This window comes from Varroa jacobsoni, unplaced genomic scaffold (assembly GCF_002532875.2).
Source record: "Varroa jacobsoni isolate VJ856 unplaced genomic scaffold, vjacob_1.0 scaffold_846, whole genome shotgun sequence".
Lineage (NCBI taxonomy): Eukaryota > Metazoa > Arthropoda > Arachnida > Mesostigmata > Varroidae > Varroa > Varroa jacobsoni.
In genome coordinates, this window is record NW_019213748.1 from 6,386 (window position 1) to 20,341 (window position 13,956).

The window sequence follows — 13,956 nt, forward strand, 5'->3', positions numbered from 1 at the left end:
ATTTTTTCATTGCGAAATTTATAGAACTCTGGCTTGCATAAACAAAAAGATGAAAAACCCACAGTGCCATCTGACACAAGGGATTACTTGACGGAAGCTGATAACAGTTGACACAGGTTTTTTGCAGCATGTTTTAAGGGATTACTTATCAATCGAATAAACTAAATATGATGATGTTTGCTCTGATTGTACGAACCATAGAACTTGATCAGTATCCTAAACGTTGTGGGTTAATGTTAAAACAACAATGTCTATACGAGAAATTGAAATGTGAATGCCTGCAACGGAAAAACAGTAACTCACATCTTTACAACATTATAAAAAGAGCGGCACTGCCCCAGCTTCCAGTATCGGATGAAACTACCGCGGGCTACCAGTACGCAAACACCTTATAACCTAACACAATCTAGGATACCTTATAGCTTAAATCCAAAATTGTTGGCCCTTTCTCTAAAAATAAAAAAAAATTACAACAGTTTATATATATTGTGCAATAAAGAGTAGAATATCGTTATTATGACGTAGCATTATGATCTAACCGTAGCATAAGGGTTAGCAAGTAACAGGCAGAGTGACTCAGTGATAACCTTGCTGATTTGCTGTTTAATCTGTGTTAAAAGTATATTAGTTAGACTTAGACATAAATAGTGCATCGAGCGCAAAAGACAGATACGGAGCTTAATAAAGAGCTATCTTGGTACAGAGCTTGCATATAAGATAGAAAAACTATATTTAAACAGCTCCGCCTAGGAGAGAAATTAATAAAGCTCTTGTTGTAATAAACAAACGTAGTTCTTACGGAACTTGTCTCATGATGCTGGTAACCCTCTCATGGCTGTGTAATCTATGCTACGATACGTCTGAGCTGAAAAGTAACTCAAGGACCGAAGCCACGCAACACCTGTTGTTTGGTCTGGCTACGTAAATCGCTGCCAAAGGCCTTATTTTAATGTGTCTATATATCTACGCATAGAAAAAGGTACGAAGTTTGATCTATAGAAAGCTGCAACTGATGGAGTGCTATTGGTGTAGCATAGCGTTTTGTTGAGCGCTGAGTAGAATCATCTTAAAACTACAGCCGTCCTTCATTGTGTAGCGAATGGTACGTCTTTTATGTGTGTGAATTTAGCGGGTTGAGTGTTCATTTAGAGTAATGAATCTTTAAATTAAATAGTATATCTTGATTTTGTGTTTAGGATGATTGGGCAGAAATAAAACAGTTGTAAAGGTTCATCATAAAAGTTAATCAACGGAAAGTGTTTGCAAAATGGCGCTCTCCACTTTGCGAACGTTGCCAGTTGAGTGATATGCGTCAGTGGGCAGCTTCGGCCGAATGTTCCAAGAAGTATGTTCCTACTTGTATGTTTTGAATTTTGCGCCCAGTATCGCCGTAAGGCATTCTATCAAACGGCTGGGTCTCAGAATGAAACGAAGTCCTGTGGGTTCGAACCTAGACCATAACGTGTCCCTAAAATTAGCTGGAAAATACATTACCGACTAAGTTATCACGGGAGCTCCCACCTAAGCAACTATTAATCAAAATATTTTTTCAATTTTTTTAAACTTGATTTGAATATGGCGAGTTAATCGAGATCTTTCGCTTTGTATTTGCATCATGGACTTTTAGGCAAAAACACTTTCGAATCGTACCTTGTGGATTTTAGTCTGTGAGCTTTGCGAACTGATTATAGGTTTATATTCCAATGCACTCGATATGCTTTACAGGCTATGCAGCCGCAACAGCACCATCTGTAGCACAGTAAGTTAATATTGGATAAACTCAACATAAACGTAATAAACTAATGCGTAAGTCAGTCGAGATTACGGTGAATTTTACCTTAGCTTACATTAACTTTATGACAGTTAAGTGGATCTGAGAAAGCCTGCTCCTCAGAAAAAAATAAAGCCATAATTACCGTAACTTTCGTGCACTACAGTTGACGTGAAAATTCGAAGGCAGTAGGCCGTACAGGCTATGTTTACCGATATTTACTAAATACACTGCCTGCATATATTCCCCTGTCGGATTGAATAGACTAAACGATCTCTCGGCTTTTTTTCCATAATGTATAAACTAATATGGACTAGCAGGATATAATCTGACAATTACGCTTACTAATCTAAACGAACCTCAAATCAAACATTCGAATTTCGCGAGTTAACTGATGACTCATGTTTACAATGGGGTATCATTGCAGAGGTAGCTGAAACACCATGTACAGAAAGATCTTCATTTTAAAACTTAAGCCCATCCCTTTGATTATGTTAATACGAGATTGTAGATATTATCTGCATATGTTATTTCCGCTGATTGGAATGATGTTGTTCTGCCCTTGTCTCAAATAAAAATGTTGTGCCAGCCGTAGTTTTGGTGGAGCTACGGTTACCCAGCGTATGAATTATTGCAAAAAAACAACAATATTTGAGAAATTGAAATAATCCTAGGTCTGACTGGTTCACAGTACCAACGTGACAAAAATGGTAAGCTGCCTTTTGTTACATTCCGCTGGTTTTTGGTATCTATTTGATATTTATAGGTTACGGACTTTTCAAGCATATAAAGTTAATTGCTGGACAGTTAAAAACTTGCAGAAATCTGATAGAGCGAGAACGAGAGAGAGATCTTGAGCGTACGTTTCCATAGCCTCATTCCCAGAACACTTTTAACCGGTGTAACACAGGTTGCCCACACGCAACCTTAAATAAACTATTATGGGAGTGCTTTTTATATACACTATATTACTACGGCCTCGACGAGTGTGTTGACTTTCTTTTTGAGTATTCGATATTAGAATAAGAGGCAGTGAATCGGCTTTTTATAACCCTGTTCCGAACACATGCGTTGATCAAATTGAGGAAAGCTTCTTCAACAAAGCGGAAATTACTTCGACGCGCGTAGGCCACGTCGACCTTCTCATACAGGTTGAATCCGTTCTCGAAATGCACATGAATTAAATTGGCGTTTAGTACCCTAAATAGATAGAAGGAGGGCGAGCAGACTACACAAGCCGCAATGGATACGTAAGATACATTTACACCAGTTTGTAATGAACCACCTACACCATACAGTAATGAAATAATTTGAAAAGAGTAAACAAGTTATGTTCTCTGCTTTGCCGTCCATTAATTTAAAAACAAGGTCGAATTCAGTTGACTAAGTTATATGTTAGCTAATTCATATGCTTAAAACGAAGTTTTATTTCTTTTATTTAGTCCCGTTCAAATCCGGAGTCACAGTCGACGGAATCCTTGATCTCACAATCGTCGCTGCCACAGACCTCGATATCATCATCGACCTCGTTTACAACGAGTTTGGTAACGGAAGATGACAAAGCAAAATTACTGAACTGCTCTCAGAAAGCTAATCATTCCAAAGCTTCTCAAGAAGCGGGTCAAGATCTGGTTCAAAAAGCAAAACATCTACAGACTAAACCTTTACTTTCGAATATTCCAGGCCTTAAAAGGCCAAGCGAGCCCTTACGCAGTCCAAAAACCCCGGTTACCCTCGAAACCGACAATATGAGGCGGCAAACGATGGTCTGCGTTTTAACTGCGGCCTGTCTCATTACCGCAGTAATTATCGTGTATTTCGTCGTAATTCGAAGACATGAAGGATACAAGTATACGGAAGGAAAGCCTTTGTCGAAAACCTATTCTTCGTGGGCCAGTGCTATGGACGAACCCCAATGTGCCCAGATTTCTGGGTGAGTAGCAAGTGAATGTTTGACTTTCGGACTATCGCGCTTCTAACAGTTACTAAAAAAATTAACCTTGAGCGAATGCTCACATCAGATAAGATTTTTATGGAAATCATATAGTACCAGCGGTTCTGTCTCTCTGACATTAAAATGTTAATCAAAAAGTGTTCATTAAAGTTACTCTTAGAGTAAATTGGATTGATGCATATGGTTTAGCTGCCTAAACCGAATTAAATGATTATTGATGGTGGCAAAAGCCTAATTATTTGTCATTGTTTGTAGCTACTTATTTATGTGCCTTATTTATTAGTAGTAAACTTTAACAGAAAAGGTAGTAAAATGTTTACGTTTACTTTATTCTAATATAATTTTATCAACTACATTATATAAACTATGTACGATGTCTTTTATATCCTCAAGGTGCCTTATTACGCTATGTGATATGGTCAACGTGATATAATAATTTAAGTAGAAATGTTACCCTCATTTCAGTGTTATTTACAAGCGAGGTGGGACAGTCGCTGATGCTGCGGTCGCGTCTCTTCTTTGCCTTGGAGTCGTATTGCCAGAATCTCTCGGTATTGGTGGGGGCTTTCTAGCTGTCTACTTTCAAAAGTAGGTCGTTACCTCACGCAATAAGTGACCTACTACGTAAACTCAACCTTGCCTCTGTGCCGTTTCAATCTACTTATTTTCCCACTGTAGCCAGCGCAACTATCCGCTTCTAGACTGAGCTTCAGGAAAAACTGATTGATGAATTTGCTCGAGTAAATCAAAAGCAATTGTAATAAGCGCAGAAAGAAAGATCTATTTGCATGGATTCTGAAAATGATATGAGCGGAAGTGCCATGCGTTCATAATTTGGACTTAGCTTAAAATGGAAAAGGCACAAGTCTAGTCAGAACAGAACCCGCTATTATATGACTCACTTGCAGGTCGACTGGAAAGGTGCATTTCCTTGATGCTCGTGAAGCTGCTCCATTGGCCGCCAAATCGGATATGTTTGTCAAGTCAAACAGCGCTGTTGGTTCGTCTGCTTTGATTTCAATTCCTTTGCAGTCAATCCATTTCAACTAGCTTTCCTCGAATGTCAATAGCGTATTTTGTCATTAAAGCATTTTTATCGTAAAGATTAAACGTGTCTTGTCTTATTACGTAATCGAACTCACAGATATGCACGCTAGCTTAGCGGTATTTTGGTCTCGGAAAATTGAAACGGAAATTTGTTTCGAATCGAGAATCTCTGTGCGCCGATGCAGGGGCGCATCGAGGGCAATGTAGTCGTGGTACAGGGAATGTAAATATCGCATGTATTATAAAATTTGTCTAACAAAATTTTGAATTACTAAATGGTCAACGCCTCGTTGAAATGTTTGTAATTTATATAAATACAATGAAGCACCTCCTACTCAGATGGTAAAATGTATCCTGTGGAGGTTTGATATAAAAGTCGCCAGTTTGTCTCTGAGTGCCTATTTTCTAGATGAATTCTGTTCTACTGTATACACCTATAGAATTAGCAGATCGTATTGTATTTGGTGACTAAATTATTTAATTCTTTCGCTTTTCTTGGCTGACGCACCTCTAACGCTGTGCAATTTTTCAACTCAGACAAACATTTTCGTTGTTAGAGGTCGTACGAAAGTTTATCTTTAGAACTCTAGACGTCGCAGCTAAAAGGCACGCCAGAAGGTTACCAGCTGGAATGCCACACTCAACTCACGCAACGTAACTATGAAGCGACACATCCTGTCGTATCAATGGTATTATATATAGTTTATAGAAAAACAAGCTAGTCTAGGAAGACCTTTTGGAATCATAAAAATTATAGAAATGATAAACCAACATAATTCTAAATCGGTCCGTAGTCATACTTGTCCAGTTTAGATATTAAAACTGAATCATCTAAATTGTTTCTGTCTTCAACTTCAGGACCTTTATCGGTTGCTGTGCCGGGAGAGTTGGCCGGTTATCAAGAGCTACTGAAATTTGTTGGTTCGAACGTCACCTATAAGGACCTTTTCGAGACTGCGATCCAATTAGCTGCCGGAGGTTATACGGTTGGACATCATCTTGCGCACTCTATCAAAGAGAAAGCGGATTTGATCTACCAATCGGAAAATCTCAGGTGAGCTAAAGCTTTTTCAAGAGGCTACTCATTCATGAAAATATGCAAAATAAATACTATTTTTCCATCTCGATATTTACATTTTCTCCCATAAAGCCTTTCGTTTGGTCCCAATATACCTTCGATCTTTCCTTCAGCGCCCTTCTATTTGCCAGCGACCTAGCGCACTCATATGACCTAGCAGTTAAGTTTCTAAATTTAAAATAAAAATAAAACAAAAATATTCTCACTACTGTTAAATGTATACCAATTTATTCAATTCACTAAATGCATTTATATCGACATTAGAATAGTGACGATGGCTAAGACATAACTAAAGAACATGTTTATTATAAGGAGTTTACATAATGTTTTTAAAAAGATCGCAGCTCGAAAGGCGATTTAGTTCTTTTTAGTCACCATATTATAAATAAACTTTACGATAATTTAGAGGTCGTCACGACTGACAAATATTCAGTGTTATCACATTCGTGCTTTTATAAAATCCATCAGGGACTGCCAGCGTCTCTGATAAACTCAGATATCATATTGTATCAAAGGTTTGCTTCCTCTTGCTTGATAGTTCCATAATGTATGCGAATTTCAGTTTTTCTATAACAGATTAATTTTTGGTTTCCGTATATTTCGACGATGGTCTCCACCAATTCGTTGACGAACTAATACGACCTCTACAACTAACCGAATATAACGGATCTTGTTTTTAGGAAAGGAATAGGCAATAGGACATGAACCCCGGGTAAAAAGCATCAATTTTGCCTTCATTTAAAGGACCCTTTTTCTCATATAATTATTATGTTGCACGATCGATATTGGAATTTTTTACACAATCCGATTGGTAGACATTTGCCGAGACTTAGCGCTTTTAAATAAGCCGATAGTACGTTAATCAATTAACGAAAAGGATGACAAATAACCGTATAAATCTCCCGTATAAAATTACATAGGACAGACAGATAAATTTGCTATGCGAACAAGTGTTAAAAGGAGGGAAGCAATTGGATTTTTGAAAAACAGAGATCGAAAAGGCCAGTTACTTTTGTTATCCATGCTAATGCGCTGTATGCGACTGGCGCCTGCAGGTTTCTCTACTTACGCTTCATGGTAAATTTAGTTTCTAGCAAATAGGACGAAATCAAAGAATCTTTAAACAGGGGGTTATTCAATTCCATATCCCGCATGGCGCCCGTTTGGGTTTATTGATCGGATACGGGTAATTATACCCGAATACGTTAGCCATCTGTCCTATATCGGTATCCATATATCTAGGTCGAATATCGGTAATTGTGAACCAGATGCGTGACCTTCGGCCGCTTGTATTTCGCTTTAAATTCATCTTCTTGGCTAGACAAAGAACACCATACTGTCTACCATCAAAATAAAAAGGCCGGTTTACGGTAATGCGGTTGGTATGTGGTCATAGGATAAGCCTAGGAAAATAATAAGGTAGGCGTATACGGCGAGGTGTTCAACAGCGGCAGCGGTCCTACAGTAATAAATACATTAATTTATTTCAATATTGAATTTATCAGAAAGTTTTATTAATAAAGTTCACAGAAGCAATGCTTACTTGAACTTTCCCAAAACTCACAAACGGTCCGCGGTCAACTGTGAGAAACATACTTGCGCAATTGTAACACCTATTTTAGCATTTACATAATATACCAACAGTTCAGTCTGCTGGTCAGAGTTGTAGTACTTTTTTGTTTTTATTTCACAATACACTTATTTCTGCGAAATCAGGTTCTCATTTGACTCGGCACATCAGGGCTATTGAGGGTGTTCAATTCGATTTGATTTATCGCGTGGAAAGACTGAATATATTATTCTTTCAAGTCCTCAGTTCCCTTCCCTACTTCGATACATCACAATGTAAATGTCTGTATTTCTAATTCCAAACGATCTGAAGAGACAGCTGGCCATAGTACCTGGTGACTACAGCAGAAAGGGTAAAGAATACGCTTACGTAGAGGTTGTGCGGTCCAAAGAAAGCAGAACAAAATATATTTCAGAGACGTTATGTGGCAATAGAGACCATCCTCTATTGAAAAAATTAGGATGATTTGATTTCAGCAGCCAGCATAGTAATTCAAGGTTTTTTCAAAGGTTCATTTACAAGTCGAGTTTTTTTCTTATATTAGATGTAATATTATCTTGATTTAACTAATGTTATAATTTGGTATCGGTTAACATTTTGATTGATTACTTAATTCATAACTGACAGCAAACCCTAGGCGTATTAATAGGTAGAAGCAGGGTGTTTTACTATCAGTAGCATCCGAAGGTTTAGCTTCTCTGCGTATTTTAAATATCCACTGATGAATTGTATTTTCTCAAAACAGCCAAGATTTTAGGCATGCTAATGGTCTACCTTGAGTGGCTTTGACTTATCAGCGAGATCTAACTATTGTTTGGTCATTTAATATAATTTGATGCAGTCTCATACTCAGCACTAATGCATGTGTTATTAGGAAGATCTACTTCGACCAGGAGAAGAATTCTACGAAAAAGCACGGAGACACCATCTACAATCCAGACCTGGCTAAAATATTTCAAAAGCTTGCTTCTACTAACGATTTTGCACACGAGTTTTACAACGGATCTATTGGCAGAATGGTTGTAGAGACGCTGAAAGCCAGAGGAGGCATTCTGACTAGTCAGGACTTGGCCAGCTATAGAACTCACTGGAGAAAGTCAACCTTTGCCTATATGAAAGACAGACAATATGAAGTCCACTCGGGAGGTATGTCTACCTTTAACTGGAACCGTAGAAATCGCGAAGGTGAAATGAAATGATGTCGCAATATATGCCATCGGTAATTTAGGGAAAAGGAAGCCATTTTGAATCTGTTGTCGTTTAATGTCTGCGAGCTGAAGTTTCAGAGCAAAAACTTTGACCTGTTAGTGTTTATTCCATTTGAAATGTTTAGTTACAAAGCCGCTTTAGCCACCGAAAGAAGTTCCACTTTATGTATAAATAGTGTAAGTTTCATGTGACTATGTACCGCATTTACTTACTATAACTTGTAAGTGTAGCTGATCACTATTTCACTAGTTAGAATAGCTGAACTAAGCAAAATCCTGATGACTAAACTTTCCGTATTCGTAGGCCTATCGGGAAGTGGATCAGTGCTTTCGATGATGGTGAATATAATAGAAGCGTTCAAAATGAAACAACTAGAAGAAAACGTGACTACATATCACCGGCTTGTCGAGGCCATGAAATTCGCTTACGCCCAAAGATCATTACTTGGCGATTATTTATATCCCTCGGTGTCTGATGAATTTAAATCGAACATAACCAAGGTAAGTGTAAAATCATAAGTTCAGATTACCACATAGGGTAAAAGTAGATCTGTGAAGTGAAATGCCCGATAGAAAAATTTGATTGTCCAACGGCCAGGAGCGCAAGTGGTGCTCCTTTCAGGTGATGCAACACCGAAACTTATTAATGATGTTATTCCCAATGGTAAAAAGCTACATAGTTATAACTAGTTTGACTCGATAGCGGAAGATTAACCAATACTGTGAATATTTCCATTTGTTTTCAATTGCACGTTTCACAGTTGGTCGACAACATGCAGAGCGAAGACTTTGCACAAAAGATGCGTAGCAGAATCTCAGACTCTAAAACGTTAAACTTAAGCGAATATAACGGAGCTTTCAATAAGCCCCGGGATCGCGGAACGTCGCATGCCAGTTTCTTTGCGCCCAATGGAGATGTTATCGCAATAACTTCTACCGTAAATTTCTAGTAAGATATCATCACTGTTACCGTGCTTCGTTGGTCTGTATATTGAAGTGTTTAGGAACATACCGTCTTGTCGCATATAATACCGAAAACAGACATTTCTAGAGTATTTACTGTTCGATAATGCTAAAGTCCCTCAAAGACTAGGGGTAGACGCACTTCATTTCGTTGGGAGCCGGCCGTCTGACCGAATGCCAAATAACGGTGCCGGACGTAAGATTTAAGACGTTTACCTTAGTAGGCGAAAGGACTGGTATCCTTACGATATCAAACGATAGTTGTGAGCAAAATACTTCAGTTCCTGTCAACTACATTCAGCATTTCTATTCATTTTGATAACGGCTTAAATATACAAATTTAAAGCGTTTGTGAACGAAAAGCCTTTATCTGACACCACCTTCAAACTTCCTAACATCCTATATCCTAGTTATGTATTATATGGTAACTATATATATATATATATATTATTACCAACGGACTTCATAGCTATACACATATGCGCTTACTTTTCTTGGTAGATGATCTGCACTAGGAACAGAGGCATACCATTCCAGGCGTCCTATTTGTGTTTTAAGTATAGCCTGGAGCGAATTTCCGTCCCCAACTTTTTTGTGGACCCCGTTGCAGATCGTGATCATCATCATCATCATCACTTTGTGGCACTTTTATTGCCAGCCTAATTCGGTTTTTATTTGAATTATCAAGTTGCTTATTACAATTTCCCAGTCACTATTACGGCGAGTCCTCTGTATCTGTTTATTTCAATATTCTGTTTTACAGATCTAATAAAATTGCAGCAATGATTCGTTTTATTTTGTTATTGTGGTTTGGACTGTAATTCCGACATCTCAGTATCGTATTCTAATCATCCTATGGCCCTCTAGCGAAACATAACTAAACTACCACTGATTGGACCGAGTTAGTCTTGTTCTGTTATGCCTTTAACGTTATTCCACTATCACAAGGTGAAAACTGCCTCTATCCTATGAAGGCCTTGCAAATAGTAGGCCGTTCGAGAAATCACTGAATGTTTGAAAAATCCTTAATCATTTATTGAGAAAAACACCTTATTTGGCCCAATGTAGCGAAAATAGTGTTTATCTTAGAAAATGCAGTGTTGTGCGTACCGTGTAGAATTCGACAGTCCAATTGACCTCTACACTGAAACGTTTAAGGAGCTTTTGGCCATTGTTGGGGGCACTGTTCGGGAGTTATCAAGCACCCGGCTTACTTCAATCTATGGGAAAGCTTTTCTATGTTTTTGACATAAAAAAAAAAGATTTTTTCTGGTCAAGCCTTTTTTCCTATGTTGTTTTCTCGTCGAATTTTACGTACATTATATCGTTAAAGCCGGTTGAAGTCGTCTTCGAGATTGTCGCCACGTAGGTACGAACTTTAATTCACATATGCGCATGCATATAAACCCACTCGTACTGGTTAAAAATATACTATAATATAGTTTGTTTCCTCTTTCGGAGATCCTATGCCAGAATCGAAATTCAACCAGATGGGAAAATTAAGTGAAGGCGAACTTCTACTAATCTGCTACCTTAAATACACTTAAATTACTTACATGCTATGAACTAGGGCATTGATTTTCATTTTATTACTAAATAATATTATATATAATACTCCTGTTTTTTAAATTTCGTTATGTTTTAGCTTTGGAAGTGGTGTCGAGATTAATGGAATACTTCTCAATAATGAAATGGACGATTTTTCAATACCTGAAAAATCGAATGGTTTTGGTCTGATGTCATCGCCAGCCAATTATATCAAGGTCTGTAAGCCATCATCACCAGCAGTGCGACATAAATATTAGTTAGACTGAACCGATTGTTTTTTAATTTAATTTTTTTTTCTTTAATTTAATTGAATTTTATTTTTATGTTTCAAATTTGATAAAAACTCCTTTTTAAAAAATGTATTAAGAGAATTTCATAGTGAACCATTAGAGCAGCAGATACTAATCGAACAGTCGACATTAGCCTTGTATCACGAGTATACAATTAATATCATTATTACTGTTATAATTATTGCTTTAACAAGAAAGCGGCCGAATGGAAGGCATGGCCGGCTTTTTCCTAGGGAACTTGAGTGCTAGCTTTTTTTTGGGCCTTAATCGTTGTACGTGGGGTCTGACGCGATCAATAATTGCAAATCAATTTAGCCGCTCAAGCGTCCGCTGTCGTCGATGGCTCCAGCTGTTGTCATAAAGGGCGGTGAAGTTGTAATGGCTATCGGAGCCGCAGGTGGATCGCAGATAACATCGGCCATTATGGAGGTGATACTGTACTATTTCTACATGAACTACACGATTGGGGATGCTATTGCGCATTCGAGATTGCATCACCAATACTTGCCTAATCGTATCACATACGACCGCAATTTCGATCCAGTGAGTACCGCTATACGCTGCCACATATTCCGTTGACCCTGTTCACCGTATGTTTATAATTGGTTGGCTAAATAAACATATATATATTCGCCAAGCTAACTCGTTAAACACAAGTTCGCCTAGCAACACCACCCGCCCAAAATTGACTTGACACAATGCTTGCGAGTACTAGGCCTCTGGTGATATACTCGAGCAAAGATTGTTTCTTGCCATATTTTTACAATATAATATATAGGACACACAGAATCGGCAAAGGAGATGAAACAATCTTTTTCCTACCCAGCCTAAGCACCGATTCTCTTGTTTCAGAACATCATAAAAGAGCTGGAAAAATTGGGACATGAGACCTATATGCGCCCTGACAATGTCAGAGGAAGCGTCATCGTCGCTGTCGTTAGAGAAGGTGACAAAATTGTAGCCGCCTGCGATCCGCGAAAAGGCGGAGGCACCAGTGGTGGCTTTTAGATTTGTTGATCTAAGATATTCCGTCAAGGGTCTCTTGGCCGTAACTCATGGAAGAGCGGATCCAGCAAAATTATCCTTAACCGATTCAGCGTTAAATATAGTATGATTGTCAATGGATACAATCGTGTTTAATAATTATACGCGTGTATGTATGTGATATAAAGATAGAAAAAAACTAATATTGTCCCCGAAAAGCCTTCACCATCAATAAGTAGGGGTGCTTTAATTCAGCTGTCAGACCCCTATGGGACACTTTGCCATTGCGTGCTGGTTCGCGTCACTCCACCTGCTACCCTTTTCTTGTATCTAGATAATTATTCCTGGTAATTTCTGCCGTAGATAATTAAACGTCTTTTGAAATAAGAAACAGCCAGATCGAAAAAAACTTTAAGTCTGTTGCATAGACGGCTATAGTCGCTAGAAATCTAAATCAGCAGCTTAGCAAGAAGTCTAGGTATTGGCTTCATACGTTTGGTAATGAGGCATATATGAGCTCTGGAAATTGCGCTAATTGCGATGCTATCAGTAATTCCTGCAAGCGTAATCAATAGAAATCGACCTTTAGTTACTAAAGAGACAGCTCTTGAAAACGATATCTAACGGACGAGGTTTTTAGTTCTTATATACCTTAACATTCGGTTCGTTTAGGCCTTATTAGGCTTACTTATAGGCTTGAACAGTTCTGTATACGGTTCTGCACACTGACACGAATACCGAATTTTAGGGTCATTAATCTAAATTAATCAGAAGTGAGGCCAAAGGTTTTATGATCTATTTGAATTGAATTTCACATTGATATATACACATACGATGCACGACTAGAACTCTGAAAAGCACTCATACGCCTTATGACCTGATAAATGCAAGTGATACAACCAGTGATACAAAAGCCTTTCCCCTTAACTCCTCGCTCTCCGTTTAACGCGTACGTCGTATCTTAGTTAAATTTGCCTTACTGCGACCTTAAGGCTAAAGACTTAATAATAATATAATAAATATTATTGAAAAGAATAAAACCTAATTATAAGCCTTATTTTTCGAAATCTCGGGACGATTTCTAGGCCCTTCTCTAAACATTGTATTAGTTAACTGTTCTACCTAACTCTGTGCTGAATTTTACCGTAAAGTATATAGATATCACCAAAACAGAAAGCCCTTATAAATAGTAACTGGTGAAATCGTTGAAGACAAACCAAGGGAGAGGAGATCGTATGGAACCGAGGTTAAGACCTTTTTGGTTTGTTGTGTTAGTATCTAATTTTCATAATAATTTCATTAGTTGCTACCAAAAAGTTCTTCGGTTCTATACTATCTCACGTTGTGTATGTATATAACCTCGTTAGACAAACATGGGACTCTTTTTGGTTTGTCAAATGTTTGAGTAAATACGTAAAACTAATCTTATCTTTTTTTTTGCACAGATAAAATCGTTGAAACCCGTTTTTAATCAGAAAGTGAACAAATAAAGAAAAGGTTGAACGAAATTTTTCGTTTTCACAAGGAAAACGAAAAATTTCGT

General features: G+C 37.9%; 1 protein-coding gene across 9 annotated transcripts in view; it reads left to right on the plus strand.

Moving 5' to 3' along the window:
* Nucleotides 1–13,458, plus strand: part of LOC111264315 (glutathione hydrolase 1 proenzyme) — a 15,997-nt gene extending 2,539 nt beyond the window's left edge. For 2 of the 9 annotated variants that reach the window (XM_022840109.2, XM_022840107.2), the window contains 11 exons: nt 3,214–3,315; nt 3,455–3,704; nt 4,191–4,313; nt 4,634–4,725; nt 5,631–5,826; nt 8,295–8,566; nt 8,933–9,129; nt 9,390–9,577; nt 11,237–11,354; nt 11,745–11,972; nt 12,282–13,458. In XM_022840109.2, the coding sequence (XP_022695844.1) occupies nt 3,520–3,704; nt 4,191–4,313; nt 4,634–4,725; nt 5,631–5,826; nt 8,295–8,566; nt 8,933–9,129; nt 9,390–9,577; nt 11,237–11,354; nt 11,745–11,972; nt 12,282–12,437 (1,755 nt within the window). In that variant the 5' untranslated portion in view covers nt 3,214–3,315; nt 3,455–3,519 and the 3' untranslated portion in view covers nt 12,438–13,458. Of the gene's footprint in view, nt 1–994; nt 1,103–1,292; nt 1,346–1,725; nt 1,760–2,406; nt 2,482–3,213; nt 3,705–4,190; nt 4,314–4,633; nt 4,726–5,630; nt 5,827–8,294; nt 8,567–8,932; nt 9,130–9,389; nt 9,578–11,236; nt 11,355–11,744; nt 11,973–12,281 lie in introns of those variants that run through there. The other 7 variants (XM_022840110.2, XM_022840108.2, XM_022840111.2 and 4 more) reach the window with 6 other exon arrangements.
* The last annotated feature ends 498 nt before the right edge of the window (nt 13,459–13,956 follow it).